At 30.7% G+C, this 20,544-nt stretch overlaps 1 protein-coding gene across 1 annotated transcript; it reads left to right on the top strand.

Annotated features, from left to right (window-relative positions):
* Window positions 1-781: 781 nt before the first annotated feature.
* On the top strand, window positions 782-6,291 carry LOC109598857 (angiopoietin-related protein 1). Its single transcript, XM_020014777.2, has 6 exons — window positions 782-931; window positions 4,366-4,506; window positions 4,556-4,800; window positions 5,031-5,425; window positions 5,475-5,708; window positions 5,969-6,291. Exons 1-6 carry the CDS (start codon window positions 869-871, stop codon window positions 6,181-6,183), a joined length of 1,293 nt encoding a protein of 430 aa, XP_019870336.1. The 5' UTR covers window positions 782-868; the 3' UTR covers window positions 6,184-6,291.
* The last annotated feature ends 14,253 nt before the right edge of the window (window positions 6,292-20,544 follow it).

Genomic DNA, 20,544 nt, shown 5'->3' with positions numbered 1-20,544 from the left:
CTCCCCCTGAAACTACGCCACTGTGTTATTATGGAAAAGTTTATTATACTGAATTGTAGGTACATATTTTAGGAAAGTACATATCAAATTTAAACCAGATTGGACCAATGGTTACGAACATATGAGTAAACAACTATTTTTGAAATTTAAATTTGAATGCCTGTATTTTCTTCAGGAGAAATTTCAGGGAAAAAATATTTAGATTTCCTTCATTATTGGCCCTAAATTTTGATCTTAGAATCACTTTAAAGTTTATTTTTATTAACAATTAAATAACATTCAATTGTGCTAACACATAATAATTAATCATAAACAATTTACGTCCAATTACTCAATTGATCTGTCATGTACAATGTTCATTACTCACATTTACATGTTATTATATAGTTTTAAAGAAAACGATAGTATTTTTTTTTAATTAATGATACTTAATTATTACAAAGTGGAGGTTTATAATTAACTTTTTAGGTATAATAAAAATTACGACAGAAATACATATTTAAGCCTATTTAATATTTTATATTAATTTAGCCTTGTTTCAGGAAGTAAATATGTTTATCACAGACTTAATTTAGATAATGTTAATGAAAGAAACCCAATTGCAATAAAATAATTAATTGCAAACAAACAACAATGAGGCAGTAACAATTCACGCACAACACAACACTTAAGTTACTTAAGTCACACTTAAGTTCGGCGCCTCATCGTGTGGTGGAAGACAATTGTCGGTAACGAGGTCTATTAATAAACTTCGGCTAATCCATTTACCATACCGAAGCTTTTTGTTTATAAATTCCCTCTCAGTTATAAAACATTACGGGCAGGAACGGCCCGTCAGTGTTGGACGGGTTGTGATCCTCGACGTAACATGTGTTACCGTTTGGTGCTTCTGCTTGTTGTGTTTACTTTCCGGTCCACGTCGTGTCAGCAGGTTTAATATTTGTTATTTTAATTATGTGGGTTCGTGTGCAAAGGGGCGACCGTGGATGAGGTGGTGGTTGTTAAGTGGTTTGGTTAATGCGTGGGTTTCCTGCGGAACGCAGGAATGTAATTCTAAAGAAGCTTTTTGTTACCCTAATCATATTATAATAAATATTCAAAAAAATATTTTGTTATAAACGGTTTCCTTTTAATTTACATTAATATACAAAATATTTCTTTCAATATTTGTACATTTAATAAAAGGAAATAATTCATCATTTTATAATTTTTTTTTCATTTAATAGAAATATATTGTATCAACTAAAATAAATTTTAAATATAAAAAATTTGGACTGAAATCTTTAAAATGTATTGTAAATTATTGATTTATTTTGATTTTCTGGGTATTTTAAATATGTATTGAAGATTTTTAAATAAAACTGATTACTATTTTTGAATAAGTTAATAACAACAAAATATTATTAATATTTTTTAATATAATTTTTATTTTTGTAAATATAACAATATATATTTTGGAATATATAATAAGATATATTACATATTTTTAATATTTTAAATGTCATTTGTGAATTTATAATTAAAAATAATTTAATGTTTAAATAAATTATTATATATAATAAGGTTTACTTTTTATATTATTTATTTCACCATAAAAATTTATTATACTATATAGTTTTATACAAATAAAAATCAACATAAAAAATCTTTCTTAATAAGTTATGTAAAAAATTTATATTTTGAAAACTATATACAATGTGATAATTTCAAAAATTACAAATTTATTTTAAATATAAGTAATATGAATTTGTGAATTTATAATTAAAATAGTATTATGTTAATTGAATTATTGTAAATTTGAACTGATTTATTTTTTGTATAATCACTATAAAAATTGATTATTATTTTATTTAATTTTATAAGTGAATTTATAATTTAAAATAAATTTTATAGAAACGTAAAATGAATTATTTTTTTTATATAATCATTAAATTTTTTTTTTATTCTCTATAAAAAAAAAATATTATAATATTATATAATTTTACAAAAATAAATAGGACGTAAAAATTCTATAAATTAAAAAAAAAATCTTAAAATATAACATATATTAATTATTATTATTACTATTTTTTTTACATAATTAATACATTTTTAATTTAATTTTATTATTTTTTATTTAAATATGTAAAATTATGTAAAAATTAATATTATTATATTTTGAAAACAGTAATATAGTTTTATTTAATATTTATATAATGTGATAATTTATTTTAATATTTTAATATATATATATATATATATATATATATATATATATATATATTAATATATTTTATTGAAATATAAACTGATTTATTTTTTTATATAATCATTCAATTTTTTATTCACTATAAAAGTTTATTATATTATTTAATTTTACAAAAAAAAAGGACATAACAATTCTATAAATTCTATATCTATTAATATTTTGTTATTACTATTTTTTTAATAATTAATACATTTTTAATATACTTTTAATATTATTAATTTTAAGTTAAATAGTATATGTATAAGTATTTAAAAAATTAATACAATAATTATATATTTTGAAAACTGTAACAAAGTTTTATTTAATATTTATTTATTTATATATTTTTGTATTATATTATGTAATATTTAAAAAAATCAATGATTTAATGATTAAACATTGTTTCATGTTCAAATAAATTATTATATTTAAATATAAAATGATTTATTTTATTATTATATGACTTATTGTAATACTATTTCATTTTATACAAAAAATGTATATAAAAAATCTATAAATTAAAAAATATCCTAAAATGTAAATATGTTATTATTTTTTATTACTAATTTTTCTAAATAATTAATATCTTTTTAATATATATGATATTCTATTAATTATATATTTTTTCACAATTAGTTTTATTATTAAAATTATTGTAAATATAAAAAATATTAATAATTAATATTAATTTATATGTTATTATATATTTTTTTATAAAATCTTATATATCAATATTTTAAATATGTACTTACATATAACTATTTACTTTCTTTATATTTATTATTATATTATTGTTTCATATTTATCATATTTATTAGACAAATATTAATGTATATTATAGAATATAATGAAGATTTAAAATGGATATATTAATTTAATTTATTTAATAACAAATATTATAACATTTAATTAGTAAATTGTTGTTTTAAATTTATTAATGTGTGTATAATATGATAATATTCATTATCAATTTACCATAATCATACTGATTCGTACTAAAATTAATTTAATGTGTAAATACTTATTATAAATATAAAATTAAATATCTTTTTTATATCATTATTTTTTTTTATTTGTGTAGTTCAAATATTTTATAATTAATTCCATCTTAGTTAATCTTGGCACATCTTTAAAAATAATTTTAATATTATTTTATTTAATAGTTATAATAATTTATTATTTAGTTATATATTGGTTTTCAAAATTTTTATTTCAAAATATTCTATAGATAATCAGATATAATTTGTAAAAAAAAAATCATTAATTTATTATAATATTCTAAAAATAATCATTATTTACTTAAAAATCACAAAAATAACATTTTGCATTCTTTTTTAATGTTAAAAATATTAAAAGTAATTTAAAAATTATTATTATTAAGTTGTGTATATTATTTATGTATTTTAAAATATATTTATTATAAATTAAAGAATTAAAATAAAACAAACCATAAAATTAAATTAATGAATATTTATTATCATTAAAAAACTACATATATAAATAAAAATAAGTAAAAACACTTTTAATATCAATGAACAATTTTTATTATTCTAAATATCTACATTTAATTTTTACTTAAAATATTCAGTAATAACCTTTAAAGGTGTAAAATGAAAGATTCTTCAAGTGTACTTTAAACATTTTAACATGGATAACAGACCAATTTAATGCTAAACAATTGTTTAGTCAGTCAAATTTATCCAAATCAATTTTATCTTATTCAATCAGTGTTTTTACCAAACTTAATGAATTTGAAATCATTTGATTGAATTATTTATAAAACGTATTTGATCTTAATAGATAATTTTATTGTTTTCCATATCTGTAATATAAATTGAAGTAATTTCGTTGTTGGTAAATTTATAAACATGTAGGCCTAAATTAGGTCAAAGTCAAAGGAATGGCGACCCACTAAAGTACATGCCATACCTTATTTAAATGTTGATCAGACTTGGATGACTTGTTAACCTTAATTTAAAACATATTTTTAAGGTGTTGTGAAATAAAATAGCTTTTGTTTTGTTAATATTTTACAAATCATATTTTCAACCCCCATTCACCCACACAAAACAACAACCGACTTCAAATTAAATGAGTTTCGAAATGGCACTCATGCGAATTCTGTTCGTTCCTTAAAGGCGGACCCCAGAACGTCCTCGAATCGGCGACCATGCGACACGGAACAATTGGAATACCGTCTGACCCGTCTCGAGGTCCAAGTGGGCGAGAAGTCGGAGCATCTGCGTTCCGAATTAAGGGAGGGAAACAGACGTCTACAGGTACATGTTTCTTTCAACTAAACAAATTAATTTAACCACACCGTCACAGTCACTGGAGTACCAATCCAACGAGGCCCATTCGGCGTTGGAGAGCCTCAAGAACGAGCTGAGCAGGTACACCAGCATTGAGCACGACCCTTACAGGAGGCAAAGCTGCGAGGGCACATCGAGATTGGAAAAGAGGATCGACAATTTGGCCAAGGGCGTTCAGATATTCGTTGCGGCTTTAAAGGTCGTCACTTCCGACGTAGGATGGATCAGCAAGAACATGTCCAGCATTGCGAATGTCACGGAGTAAGTTTTAACTACTTAATTGAAAACAGGTGTTTCAATTATGTAAATGGATGCGTTAAGATAAAATACTGATTTAGTTTGGCACATCCAACACGTTTTTGCTTTTACTGAATCGATTAAGTGTTTTGTTCCAGTCGACTGTAATTAATGGTCATTTTGTTATTTGTGTTGGAAGGTTATGGCTGCCGTAAAAGATAAAATATTCATAAATTAAATTTATGTGTTTTCAGCACGTTGCTTCAGCACCACCATCACTTAGTGACGAAGCAATTCCTAACCAACTCATTGATAGACATCAAGCTGGCCCAACTCAGCCATCATCATCAGACGTCTGCGAATTATGTCTCTCACTCAAATCACAACTCCTCGGTGCCCAAAAATTGCAAGGAAGTGATGGAGACGGGCAAAACTACTTCTGGAGTCTACCTAATACAACCCAGCCCCACAGAGAAGCCCTTTATGGCTTTGTGCAACATGGAAACCCGAGGTGGAGGCTGGACTTACATCCACAACAGGTTTGAGGGGTCTCAAGACTTTTTCTTGAACATGTTCGACTACAAGGTTGGATTTGGTAACTTGGCAGGGGAGTTTTGGCTTGGATTGGACAAAATTCATCTCCTGACAGGTAAATATAGGTAACTGTAGGAGTTTAGGCTTATCTTTTTCAAAACTAGGGTCGGAGATTAATGAGCTTTTGATCGAGTTGGTCGACACCAATGGCAAGAAAGCTTTTGCCCAATATTCGGCCTTCAGTGTTGGGTCTGAACTGGAGGAGTACGCCCTTAAAGTTCTTGGAGGTTACAGTGGAGATGCTGGAGACTCCTTAACATACCATGCTGGAAGCAGGTTTAGCACCAAAGACATGGATAGGGATGGCTGGGAAGATGGTAACTGTGCCCATGCTCATGGTAAGTTTTGTACAACTAACAAAAATAGTTTGAATGATAAATAAATTAGAACAGTTCAATAATTAACACCACATTAATTATGTGTTGTCACTAATTGCCCCAAATTACACAACAAAATCCATTAATTAGTAGTTCCAGACATATAAAGTTACAAATTAATTGAGCACAGAATCTGATTTATCATGTAAGATGATCTCATACACCAATTAGAATCATTAAACCATTTAAAACCAATTTAACACATCTGTGGATGCTTTCAGGGGGTGCCTGGTGGTACAGGGGTTGTGACACCAGCAACTTGAACGGTAAATACCTGAACGGGGAGGTGCCGGAAACCTACATGTATCAAGGTATGTACTGGGGTGAGTTCAGGGGTCCCCAATACAGTTTGGCCCAGGCTAGGATGATGGTGAGGCCGAGGGAGGACAACCAACAGCCTATTTTACCCGGGGAGCAATATCTTAAGAGTAATTGAAGTTGTTTGACGCTTAAGCTTTATGTGTTCATGGATTTGCCATAACTTTCACTGCCTCATCTACATATTTGAACGTACAAAATGTTAATACATATTTTTACAATTATACGTAGGTGTTTTATTTATTTATTGGGGTGTGAAGATGATAAGTAATTGATAGTTTTATGGTTTAATAATATATGCAAGCCATCATAGCTATTTATAAACGCCTTTAAATAGTTTACATAACAATAAATTTCCCATATTTTTTGAGTACCAGATGTGAAGTGTTACACATGAGTTAAATGTTTGAGGTCCGATTTTTTATTAGCAATTATGTCAGTAATTTAATTTAATATTCGTGAAACTATTCACAAGTTGGCGTGCTGAAAGAATTCTTTGGACGATGCATACATTTGGTTGTCTAACAGAAATACTCCAAACTCATTTAAAAAATTTATACTCGTCATAAATAATTTTTACATGGGATGGTGGTTCCCAACTTTCAAAGAACACAGTGAGCATATGTATGGAGTATTTTAATTTTCTGATTACCGACTTGAAAGCTGTGATTATTGATTAAAAATAAAAACTTATTAAAAATTTATCATTTAGACTGAACTTCGGTGGTGGAAGCTTTAAAATGTTTATCTTGCAGTACAATTTTTACACCCACATCTCACCCAAAGACTTAAAATTTTACAGCCCCACGAAAGTATGACACGAACAACTGCATCAAATAAATATAATCTACACAGACGCCGCCAACGACAGTAATCCAACCCCCCCAAAAAACGTCGCACGACAATGTCACAGTAAAAACAGACTCGTGTATAACATCTAACGGTCGAACTTTATGACTGAAACGTGGAAAGCACATCGACGTCGGGACCACAGCCAGAACGTCTTTCGTCCCGCTTTACGGCCGAATTACCCCGTTTTAATTGCCCCCATTTTACATCGCCGTACATTCTGTTGACACCTGCGTTAACAACGTCCAGATTAATTTATTCATAAGGGCTTTTGTACTTGGACAACTTTCCTGTTTGGTTATTTCGTGCTTTAATCGGTGATGGACGTGGATTTAGATGCAAATTGAGCCTCAAACAATTCTTTAAGGGATGTTTTTACACCCTACTTTTAAAAAACCTATAGATCATATCTGGGATATTCTTAGAAGACCTTTAAATGACCATAATAACCGTCCCAATAACTTAGAGGATGTGGAGCATCTTCCATTTGAAATTTGGGAGAATTTATTGTCTTCCAGTAGAACAGGAAGACTGTTAAAGGAGTGAGGTACTACTTGTCTTATTACTGAAACTAGATTGGAATTTGTCTTTCCAATTGCTCCATTGATATTTAGGTGTCATTAATGTCTTGTACTTCCACATTAGTACTTCAAACTTGAGATATTATCTCTTCCCCACGTCCCATATATGTTTTACATACGAAATTGTGAATCCCAAGATTTATTTTGGTCTTCTAAAGCAACCCAAAGTATGCTAGAAAAGACCTTTTCAATCAGTAAGTAATATACTGAGCAAGGAAAGGCTGAGGTAGACAGAAGATAATTATCTTCCTGACGTTGGGATTAATTCTATTACCTGGTCAGCTTGTAGTCCAGATCTTAACCCATTATAATATATCTGGGACTTCCTTGGGAGACGTTTAAGGGGCCACACTGGGCGTCCCAATAACTTAGAGGATGTGAAGCGTCTTCTACTCGAAATTTGGGAGAATTTGTTGTCTTCCAGTAGAACAGGAAGACTGTTAAAGGATGGTATATCTTTTGAGTGGTGTACTTACTGCTTGTCTTATTACTTAATCTAGATTAGAATTTGTCAACTGTTCTTATTACTACCATTGATATTTAGGTGTCATTAATGTCTTGTACTTCCACATTAGTACTTCAAACTTGAGATATTATCTCTTCCCCACGTCCCATATATGTTTTACATACGAAATTGTGAATCCCAAGATTTATTTTGGTCTTCTAAAGCAACCCAAAGTATGCTAGAAAAGACCTTTTCAATCAGTAAGTAATATACTGAGCAAGGAAAGGCTGAGGTAGACAGAAGATAATTATCTTCCTGACGTTGGGATTAATTCTATTACCTGGTCAGCTTGTAGTCCAGATCTTAACCCATTATAATATATCTGGGACTTCCTTGGGAGACGTTTAAGGGGCCACACTGGGCGTCCCAATAACTTAGAGGATGTGAAGCGTCTTCTACTCGAAATTTGGGAGAATTTGTTGTCTTCCAGTAGAACAGGAAGACTGTTAAAGGATGGTATATCTTTTGAGTGGTGTACTTACTGCTTGTCTTATTACTTAATCTAGATTAGAATTTGTCAACTGTTCTTATTACTACCATTGATATTTAGGTGTCATTAATGTCTTGTACTTCCACATTAGTACTTCAAACTTGAGATATTATCTCTTCCCCACGTCCCATATATGTTTTACATACGAAATTGTGGATCCCAAGATTTATTTTGGTCTTCTAAAGCAACCCAAAGTATGTTATAAAAGACCTTTTCAGTCAGTAAGTAATATACTGAGCAAGGAAAGGCTGAGGTATACAGAAGATAATTATCTTCCTGACGTTGGGATTAATTCTATTACCTGGTCAGCTTGTAGTCCAGATCTTAACCCATTATAATATATCTGGGACTTCCTTGGGAGACGTTTAAGGGGCCACACTGGGCGTCCCAATAACTTAGAGGATGTGAAGCGTCTTCTACTCGAAATTTGGGAGAATTTGTTGTCTTCCAGTAGAACAGGAAGACTGTTAAAGGATGGTATATCTTTTGAGTGGTGTACTTACTGCTTGTCTTATTACTTAATCTAGATTAGGATTTGTCAACTGTTCTTATTACTACCATTGATATTTAGGTGTCATTAATGTCTTTGTACTTCAACATTGGTACTTCAAATTTGAGATATTATCTCTTCCCCATCACCTATATATGTTTTACATACGAAATTGTGAAAACCAAGATTTAGTTTGGTTATCTAAATCAATCCAAAGTATGTTAGAAAAGACCTTTTCAGTCAGAAATAAGTCTTCTACTGTCAAATAAAGTAATAAAAAAGGTATGGATAACTATGTCAGCTTGTGGATGACGTAGCTTTGGTTCAGTGTTTTAATATTAGCAATAAACAACTAAACACATAATAATAGTAACTTTACTAACTCAGTAATATACTGAGCAAAGAAAGGCAGAGGTAATCAGAAGATAATTATCTTGCTGATGTTGGGATTAATATTATGACTTGGCCAGCTTCCAGTCCAGATCTGAACCCATCTTGAAATTTGGGAGAATTTGGACCAACATGAAATTCTAACCTAGATTTTGAGTATGAACAGAAGATGTGAGGCTCTCATTCGTAGTAAAGATGGAAAAACCCCATATTAAGTTCAAATTTTTATTTTTTATAAACATTAAATGTTGTTAATTTTTAATTTTATTAGAAAAACAAGATTTTTTGTTATTAAAATAACAATTTGTTATATATAAAAACCTATTTTTTCAGATAATATTAATAATGATCAATTAATATTGGTGTGGTGCCTCAATTCCTGAGTATTAAACAACTTCCTGAAGTGGCCACATTACCACTGCTAATGATATCGGCTTTGGAAGCCGCATAATCGAGACTTGAAAGGGGATGAAGTAGTCGAACGGCGTTCCAATTCCGATTCACGTTGCAGTTTCAATAACACCAAATAAGCAATCGGGCTTTCGCTGTCTAAACAAAGTTTTTGTCCTGCAGCTAATGGCCGACTCTCGTTCATCGCCGGTTGATTTTACCCTTTGCAAGGCAATTTTCTAGTGCGACTCGACTCTAGTGGTGGATCCCTTTGATTAAACCGTTCCCGACTTGTCTGCGAGTTACGTTGCACTCGTTAATCTTGTTGCATACCGTAGGTATGCCCCACTTGAGGCCAAATTGACTTCTACATCTTGTGTCTGGCCAGAATTAAAATAAAAAACAATTCAATTTAGCATAAACTGCTTTTTCGGTTCATTAAAACCGGAGGTAAAATATTTGTGGAGAAAAATAAAGGCTTCCATCCCAATTTGTGCAGACGAAATGGGAATTAATTCTGACAATAAGCAGAAAGCAATCTCACAACTCCACTAATGAGATATAATGGAGTCTGAGACTCTGTTCCATCTGTGCCACAGTAATGTGGAGTTATAACGTTGTTATTGAGTTATAGTTACTCGATTGTCTTGTATGTTTCTGTTTCAATTGCTCTTTGCATTAATAACCTAATGGGAATGCATCTTCATTAAACACATTCATTAAGAAATTAATTATTATTATATTTCAGAGTTTTTAAGTAATAAGACTGGAGAAGTACAATATAAAAATTTGAGTAGAACTTTATCTATAACAGAATGTAATCTGGCTTCATGGGTTTGTAGAAAATTGGAAATCACATTAAATGTGTTGTTTATAAAATTAACAGAGATTTCATCTTGGGTTTCAGTCGTTAGAGGGTCTATTCATGTTAATATAATGCAAATAGAATTTCTATATTTTTAAACATTATGCATAACATGTGGTCCAAATTTTTTTATTATGAAATGTGTTTTCAAGTTTATTTTTATGAGAGATATAAAATTTTACAATTAATATGGTGTTGGATTATATTACAGTTTTAAAATGACATTCTTAACATCTTATATAAACTGTGTAACATTTACATTAAATTGATAAGAAATAAATATACAAATGTGACTAAAATGAAAAATTTATGTGAAATAATCTGTTAAATGGTATATTTAATATATTTAAGCAAACTGTACAAACATATATTCAAATTGTCAATATTAAAACTTCTAAATTTATGTATCTTAAAGTTGTCTAACTTTTACTTCAACTTTGTGAGACTTTTAAAAGCTTTCAATGTTAAACATTCTTATTAAAAAGAAACATAATTAGTTAATCGATCGATCGATTCTCAAACGAATATAATTAATTGAAAAAGGTTGAACTTCTTTTAAAATGAAGTTGGATTATATGAATAAAATTAAATTTGTTCAAAAAATTTAAGCAAACTATACAAACAGAAGCTCAAATTATCAATATTAAAACTTCTAATTTATGTATCTTAAAGTTGTCTAACTGTTACTTCAACTTTATGGAACTTTAAAAAGCTTTCAATGTCAAATATTCTTATTAAAAAGAAACATAATTGGTTAATCGATCCATCGATTTTCAAACAAATATAATTAACTGAAAAAGCTTGAACTTCTTTTAAAATGAAGTTCGATTATATGAATACAATTAAATTTGTTCAAAAAATTTAAGCAAACTGTACAAACAGAAGTTCAAATTGTCAATATTAAAACTTCTAAATTTATGTACCTTAAACTTGTCTAACTTGTACTTCAACTTTGTGAATCTTTAAAAAGCTTTCAATGTCAAATAATCTTATTAAAAAGAAACATAATTTGTTAATCGATCCGTCGATTCTCAAACGAATATAATTGACTGAAAAAACTTGAACTTCTTTTAAAATGAACTTTGATTATATGAATAAAATTAAATTTATTCAAAAATTTAAGCAAACTGTACAAACAGAAGTTCAAATTGTCAATATTAAAATTTCTAAATTTATGTATCTTAAAGTTGTCTAACTTTTACTTCAACTTTGTGAAACTTTAAAAAGTTTTCAATGTCAAATATTCTTATTAAAAAGAAACATAATTGGTTAATCGATCCATCGATTCTCAAACGAATATATTAACTGGAAAAACTTGAACATCTTTTAAAATGAAATTCTATTATATGAATAAAATTAAATTTGTTCAAAAATTTAAGCAAACTGTACAAACAGGAGCTCAAATTGTCAATATTAAAACTTCTAAATTTACTTCAACTTTGTGGAACTTTAAAAATCTTTCAATGTCAAATATTCTTATTAAAAAGGAACATAATTGGTTAATCGATCGATCGATTATCAGACGAAAATAATTAACTGAAAAAGCTTGAACTTCTTTTAAAATGAAGTTCAATTATAATAATAAAATTAAATTTGTTCAAAAAACTTAAGGAAAATGTACAAACAGAAGTTCAAATTGCCAATATTAAAACTTCTAAATTTATGTATCCCTAAGTTGTCCAACTTTTGCTTAAACTTTGTGCTTTGTGAAGCTTTAAAATTAGTCAAATTTTTTTATTAAAGAGAAACATAATTCGTTAATAAATTTTGAGATAAACCAATGCTCAAACCACTTTAACTTGATTTCATCTTCTGTGGTCAAATCAAAAACTTAACATATAAATTCTAATAATAATATTATTAATTTAAATTGTTATAAATGATTAAATTTATTGGAAAAAAAAATCGTAACACTTAATTTCATTTTAAAAACTTAAATTTGTGAATGTATATTATAACCATGTAATTAACATAACTTGATAAAACTTTGCAAATATAAATTAAAACCAAATAGAAGTTTAAATCATTAAATCTAGAAGTTTAAAACTTGTGTAATTGGGTTAACTTTACGCTGTATAAATCCTTGACATATTTTCAAGTAAAATCTTAAACATCCTCATATAAAACAGGAGGATACTGATGAAAGACATTTAATAAAAATATATTTTATCGCGAGCTTTTGAAGCTCCTTAAAATTCCCCAATCCGACAACCCTTTAGGGAAATCCACGTTAACCCAAGTAAAAATATCCGGCTATTCTCAATTCCCTTCAAATTTGTCTTCGTGTTCATTTACACATCCTTGTTCCCATTTAATTTTTTGTCTGATGTTCCGGAAGCATCAATATTTAATTTTGAATTATATCTAAATAAAATCCTTCAATAAGTAATATAGGTTATTATGCTCTCAAGTACAGAGATTTCCCGTGGGACTGAGCCAGCATTTGGTTATTTTTCTTGCTTAGTGAAAAATAGTACGGCTCAAATGCCATCGGTGTGCTACTTTACTGCTTTCTCCTGCAATTTAATCATTCTTCTTTGCAGCTTCGCAGACAACCAATCTGGTAATTGTAAAGTAATTTTATTACCGCTATCCGGTGTTCTTTGGGCACACGTTGCACTTTCTCACTAACACAGGCCCATAATTAATTTAGTGTCAACGATTTTTTTAACTATTCCTTAATACATTTTTCTTTGTTCCTATTTTTATTGTCTCCAACTATCAAACAAATCAAAGCTGTTTTATAGTCTTGTTCAGTTGTTGATGATTGTGCTTCATCGGATGTTTCAGCACCATATTTCAGCAGGAAAGGATGAAAAAGGTATTTCTTCAGTATACCTTTGTGTTAACTGGTGCAAATTGCCTCATAATTTTGTTGCCCATTGACAACATAAATGAAGATGTTATCCAAAAAACTGCGAACTTATGGATTACGTCATGTAACGACGGTTTATGTCATGTTGTCACGTTCAATTGCACCTTTGAGTGGTGTTTACGCCACGCTGAAATTGAACCGAGACCAGGTGATGCAAAACACGATGGACTTTCAATCCGGTGATTGTCATTCGAGATGAAATCGCCAAAAAGTTGACCCGATTAGGGCTTAAACGTCCGGATGCATTAAAATGGCCGCAACAAAAATTGTTACTGATTTTGTCTGGAGGGGGATATTACAATGTACCACGTTAATGGGTCCGGGGAATACCGGATGTTACTCGATAACGGGTGGAACAACAACGGTAGTTTGAGTTGCAGATTTAATGCTAATTTAATTATTTTTGTCTGGTCTTACAATTAAATGTTAAATGTTAAATATTATTAAAATTTGGAATATATTTCAAGAGCTTGTGATAAATTTTAATTCAAATTAATCATTATTTACAAGAAAAAAAAATATTTTTAATTTGGTAATATTTAAAATAAACTTCAAACTGATGTATTTTAAAATCTAAAATATCCTCTAAAGTAAAAATATTCAAATAACAAAATATATTAATTCCTTTTTTAATATTGAAAAACATATTTCATCAACGTGGATTAAATTTAATAAATATATGAAGCAAACAAAATGATGTATTCGAAAAAGATTTAATTAATCAAAATTCTTTTCAAGGACTATTTACAAAGGCAACTTTGAAGGAATTTTAATTAATAATATGTCTATGTTTTAAAAATAAAATATATTTTAATTACACGTTTCTTAATTACTAATAATTAGTAATCATTAATTATAAAACTTATCATTAAGAAAATAATCATTTAAAATGTTACATTTATGGAAACCCAAGTTTTAATGTTGACAATTTGAACTTCGTTTATACAAGCTAAGTTTTCTTTAGCTTTTTATACAAATTTAGTTTTAATTTAATAAACCAACTTCATTTTAAAATAAGTTCACTGCCCAACGTTAATTACAGTGCTTTGGGAATCGATATTCTATTTAAAAAGTCACATTTTCTATGTTTAACTGTTTTGTGTTTCTTTTAGATAAGAATATTTGACATTAAAGGAATTTTAAAGTTTCACAAAGCACAAAGTTGAAGCATGTGTTAGAAAACTTTAAGATGTATAAACTTTGAAGTTTTAATATTGACAATTTGAATTTTGTTTGTACAAGTTCTTTTCTTTAACTTTTTAAACAAATCTAGTTTTATTTCAATGAATCAACTTCATTTTAAAAGAAGTTCATGTGTTTTCAGTGTCCAACGTTAATTATAGAAGTTTGAGAATCGAACTTCTATTTCAAATGTTACATTTTCTATGTTTATTAACTGTTTTGAGCTTCTTTTTAATAAAAATATTTGACACTGAAAGAAATTAAAGTTTCACAAAGCACAAAATTGAAGCAAAAGTTAGAAAACTTTAAGATACATAAATTTTGAAGTTTTAATATTGACAATTTGAACTTTCGTTTGTACAAGCTAAGTTTTCTTTAACTTTTTAAACAAATCTAGTTTTATTTCAATGAATCAACTTCATTTTAAATGAAGTTCAAGTATTTTCAGTGTCCAACGTTAATTATAAAAGTTTGAGAATCGAACTTCTATTTCAAAATTTACATTTTCTATGTTTATTAACTGTTTTGAGTTTCTTTTTAATAAAAATATGTAACACTGAAAGTAATTAAAGTTTCACAAAGCATAAAATTGAAGCAAAAGTTAGGAAACTTTAAAATACATAAATTTTAAAGTTATAATATTGACATTTTGAACTTTTGTTTGTACAAGCTAAGTTTTCTTTAACTTTTTAAACAAATCTCAAGTATTTGCTGTGCCCTACGTTAATTATAAAAGTTTGAGAATCGAACTTCTATTTCAAAATTTAAATTTTCTATGTTTATTAACTGTTTTGAGCTTCTTTTTAATAAAAATATTTGACACTGAAGGAAATTAAAGTTTCACAAAGCACAAAATTGAAGCAAAAGTTAGAAAACTTTAAGATACATAAATTTTGAAGTTTTAATATTGACAATTTGAACTTTCGTTTGTACAAGCTAAGTTTTCTTTAACTTTTTAAACAAATCTAGTTTTATTTCAATGAACTAACTTCATTTTAAAAGAAGTTCAAGTATTTTCAGTGCCCAACGTTAATTATAGAGGTTTGATCATTGAACTTCTATTTCAAAAGTTACATTTTCTATGTTTATTAACTATTTTGTGTTACTTTTTAATAAAAATATTTGACACTGAAAGAAACTAAGCACAATATATATATATATATATATATATATATATATATATATATATATATATATATAAATTTTGTAGTTTTAATATTGACAATCTAAACTTTGTTTATATAAGCTAAATTTACTTTAACTTTTTAAACAAATTTATTTTTATTTCAATAAACCAACTTCACTTTAAAAAGAGTTTTTTCAATGCCAAAAATTTTACATTGATGGAATTTTAAAGTTTTTCAAAGTAGAACAAAGAAAACTTTAAGATATATATATTGTGAAGGTTTAATTTTGAAGATTCGTTTTTATTTGTCTAAATTAATCATTTAAATGTAAATTTAAATTAATTCCATTTATTATTTTATTTACTAACTATGCTTCCTGATAAGAAAGTTTGACTTGGAAAGAGATTTTGAAGAATTAAACTTCTATTTAAATAAAATACGTTTTTGTAATCAATTCGACTTAATTAGAACTTAATTCTTATTAATTAAGATGTCATTAAATATGTTAGACTGAACCCAATAATCCCCATATATCATACGCATAATTTGCAACGTAACCATGGTTGCAACATGTGCAATTGGTCAATGTGATTTTAGCAGTGGGTTTTAGACATACCTCGTCTAACCATCCGTTAATTAGGCGGTTTCAGGTAGAATTGCAAGTAATTGCAGTTCAAACTGTACAGCTGGACTATCACGTTCGGTTCCCAGGCGTATCGAAGGATGATTCAATTACTGATGTTGATTTGCTTCTGTGGGCGTTAATCACATCCAAATACGAAAATACATCAATAGCTACAATTGAATGTCATTTTGTGTAATTGATTTTGCATAAATGTATATTTATTTTTTTGGGTTAATAGAAATATTAATTTGTCTTGTTAAAGTTAAAATTCAAATATGACACATATTTAACATAAATATTTATAAAGGGTTTGTCTAATTGTTGACCAAATATAACTAACGTTATTATTATTATATATACTAAGATAGAAATACATAAATGTAAATATTTAAAGTGAATCTTACGAGCTACTTTTAATGTTCATACTGTACTTTGTTTATTCTTAAACGTAACTTATCATATACAGTGACATACAAAAAGTTTTCACTACTAAAACATTTAAAAAAAAAAAATTTACGTTTGCCTCCTGTGAGGATTGAACTCACGACCCTAAAACTAACTAAACTAAAATATATTTTATTTGTCTTTTTGTTAAAATACACATCATTGGCTCGTACAGCTCGAGACTCCTGTGGGCACTATATATAGTAGGCTCCGTTCTTGTGGGGGTGGGTTACCGAATGGAGTCCGGGGTTGTCCACCTTCTTGGAGATTGGCACGGCCAATTGCCGGTGTCGTGGCATCTCCGAGCGTCAGCAACGATGTTGAAAGCAAAATGGGTCCAAGACCCCCCTCACATGGTCGTTGCATTTCTGGGGGCATTTTGTCTCAATATGATTTAGATAATGGAACCTGTAGATGAAATTAGCGGAAACTGTTGCTGGATGGCCAGCTTTGCAATTTAGTGCGCTCGGGAAAAACTTAGTCAAAAAACCCGTTGAAGCATTTTTGGGGGAGGTTTCGCGTTGTTCGGATAATGTTTTATGGTTTAGTGGGCGTCTTTACGTTTTGCGTTTTAAGTGGAAAGTTTTGAGTGCGCGGCAGACATTATGGTGGGAGTTTGTGAAAAATTGGAAGTTTATGGTAGAGGGGTTTGTGTCTGTGATTAGGGTCAATGTTGTGGATTCTGACGTCAGCCATGTGTTTTGTGAGTATCGAGTGGTGTATTTGTTTTTCGTAGAATTTATTAGCCTCTTGGATGATGTAATCCTGTACATATGGCACTCCAGTTGTGTCGTGTATGTGTCGGGTTCTGCTTCTCTGGGGTGCGCTGATTGCCATTCTCAGTATTTTGTTTTGCAGTCGTTGTAGTATGTTAATGGCGGTTATTGAGGCTCCACACCAGATGGGGCATGCGTATGTCATGATGGGTCGGAGGATTGTGGTGTATAAGTTAATTTTGTTATCTCTACTCATGGGGCTGTTTGCAGAGATTAGGGGATATAGTGGCTTGATTGCACCAAATATCTTTGGTCTAATTTTGTCTATATGAGGTCTAAAGGTCAGCCGATTGTCCAGATAGGTGCCTAAGTATTTCACGACTTTTTTGCATGGAATGATGGTTCCGTCTATAGTGGGTGGAGATACTATCCTTGTGTTAGTGTATTTTTTTGTAAAGTTGATCAATTCTGTTTTTTCAGGATTTATTTTAATTTTCCATCTCTCAAAAAACGCAGTGAGCATGCCCAGATGGATTTTAATCTGTTGGGTGGCGACCTGTGAGCTAAAGGACGAGCTGTAGATGGCAGTGTCATCAGCGTATAGTGCCAAGTTAGTGTGGGAAAACTTAGGGATGTCGGAGGTATAGAAGTTGTAGAGTTTTGGTGCGAGCACCGTTCCCTGTGGTACTCCTGCCGAAGTGTTTCGTGTTTCGGATAATTCCCCGCTGATTTTTACCTGGAAGGTCCTTCCTCGCAGATACGAGTCGATTAGTTTGACCAGACATTTAGGCAGTTTTAGCTGGTCCAGTTTATACACTAGTCCATCCAACCATACGGTATCGAAGGCTTTCTGCATATCTAAAAAGAGTGCAACTGTGTTTCTCCCGAAGTTCCAGTGCTTCTTAGTGTGTTCAGCAATTCGCGCCACCTGCAGGACTGTGCCATGTTTGGGGCGGAATCCGAACTGCTCGTGTGGTGTTATGTGTAGGTGTGAGTCGGCTGTTTCCAGGCGTCGCAGTATAACTCTTTCGGCTACCTTGGAAATAGAGCTTAGTAGCGATATTGGCCTGTATGAGTTGGGGTTATGTGGCGGTTTACCGGGCTTTAGTACGGGGATAACCACAGCGTGTTTCCATTGTTCTGGGAAGTATTGCAGCCTAATAATACCATTGATAATATAGGTTAGATGGACCAGTGTCTTCCTTGGTATGTTTTTTAAAAGGATGTATTGGATACCGTCTGGTCCTGGAGCTTTGTTATTTGGCAGCTTTCGCAGAATTTGCTGCACTTCACTCGGCCTTGTGAGTAGTTTAGCAAGTTCATTGTTTTGAATTACCTCTGGTTGAGCTTTGTGTATATTCTGAGCCATTTGCTGTATGTAGTTTTGTTCCGGTGTGAGGTTTGTCGTATCAGTTTTATGAATTTCTGCAAAGTGTGTGGAGATGGCTGTAGCTTTAGATTTGTTGGACATGTGCTCGATGTTGTTGTAGAGGATGGTCGGGTATATAGGACGTTCCCCTTTTAGTTTCTTTACGTATCTCCATAAGGAGCAATCCGTGGCTTGGAGCCTGCCCAGAAGGTCCCGCCACACGTTATTTCTGTGTTGCCCGATTTTATATGTAATTTCGTTTTTGAGCCGGTTCATTATTTGTTTGTCATTGTCGAGTTTGTATTTGTGCCAACGTTTTTTGTGGTAGTTTTTTGTTTTGATAGCTTCTGTTATATCATCTGGAAGATCATCTGCTGGTGGTTTGGTTTTTGTTACCTTAGTAGTTTTGTTCCTGGCTATTTTTAGATTGAGTGTGAATGAATCCACTTCTCTCTTTAGTGATTCCAAATCCGTGATGTGACCTCTTAGGACCGTCAGAGTGTTTAGCTCGTGCCTGTACATGTCCCAGTTCGTTTCTCGGAAACAGAATTTGGTTTGTTGGAGGACATTTGTTCTTTTTTGTTGGATATTAATTAGCACTGGGGCATGGTCGGAGTCTAGTTCATGGAGTACAGTTGGTTCAGTCACTCTGCGTACTCCATTGCTTATGACTAGGTCTATTGTTGATGGAGTGCCCCCGTTATTGGGATAGTGCGTGGCTTCTTCAGGGAAAAGGAGGTCAACGTCGGAGTTGAGTATATAATTGTACAGGGTGGCTCCGTTGGTATTATTTCTGTGGCAGTTCCAGGCTGTGTGGCGAGAGTTAAGGTCCCCTAAGATTATGGTTTTGTTATACTTTTTGCAGAGTTGGTCTATTTGTGGTGTAGAAAAATTGTTGGATGGAGGGTTGTATGCGCACATTATTACGGTTCCGTCGGCTAGTTTGATTGATATATTCTCTATATGACTAGGTATACTATCTATTTTGGAGTGTGGGATGGAGTTTTTAACAAGGATTGCAACTCCTCCGTGTGTGTGGCGGGTGTGACCCGGGTTGTATTGCCTGTCTTCTCTGTAAGTTAGATAGTTTTTAATTTTGAAATTATGTCTGCTGGACAGTTTTGTTTCTGTTATGCAGATTATGTCTATTTTGTGTGTGTGCAGAAAATTAATTAAACATGGTATTTTGTTATTAACACTGTTAGCGTTCCAAGTGCAGATCTTCAGCCTAGATGTCATAGTTGTTTACGTCAAAGATGCAGAATTGTAGGAAAGCCTGGAATCTTTCCTGCTTGGTGCCAGCGTTGGACATTCTTGCGGTTAGGTCGCGGAGAGCTTGCACCATCTCCTTCATGTTAACTGCGTTCTGCAAGTCCCTGGCCACCGAGAACAGAGCTCCCATGTCCTCAGCGCCATCAGTGTCATCCTGTTGGTGCCCAGTTGCTCGTTGGGCGTTGTGTGCGGAGCTGGTAGCTATACTTTTTTGGGCCCTCTGTATCCAAATGTTGCTAGCTGGTGCTGATAGCTTCGGTTTTGGGTTGTTTACTTCGATTGTTGTCCGTTCCAGGGGTGGGTATTCTT

This window comes from Aethina tumida, chromosome 2 (assembly GCF_024364675.1).
Source record: "Aethina tumida isolate Nest 87 chromosome 2, icAetTumi1.1, whole genome shotgun sequence".
NCBI lineage: Eukaryota > Metazoa > Arthropoda > Insecta > Coleoptera > Nitidulidae > Aethina > Aethina tumida.
Note: the sequence above shows the minus strand (reverse complement) of the source record. Positions and strands in the feature narration are given on the sequence as shown.

Excerpts from the sequence above, each read along its gene's own strand:
- LOC109598857 (XM_020014777.2), top strand. The coding sequence starts at position 869 with ATGTGTTACCGTTTGGTGCTTCTGCTTGTTGTGTTTACTTTCCGGTCC. Across the intron at positions 4,507-4,555 it reads AGGGAAACAGACGTCTACAG|TCACTGGAGTACCAATCCAA; the intron begins GTACATGTTTCT and ends ACACCGTCACAG. Across the intron at positions 5,709-5,968 it reads TAACTGTGCCCATGCTCATG|GGGGTGCCTGGTGGTACAGG; the intron begins GTAAGTTTTGTA and ends GGATGCTTTCAG.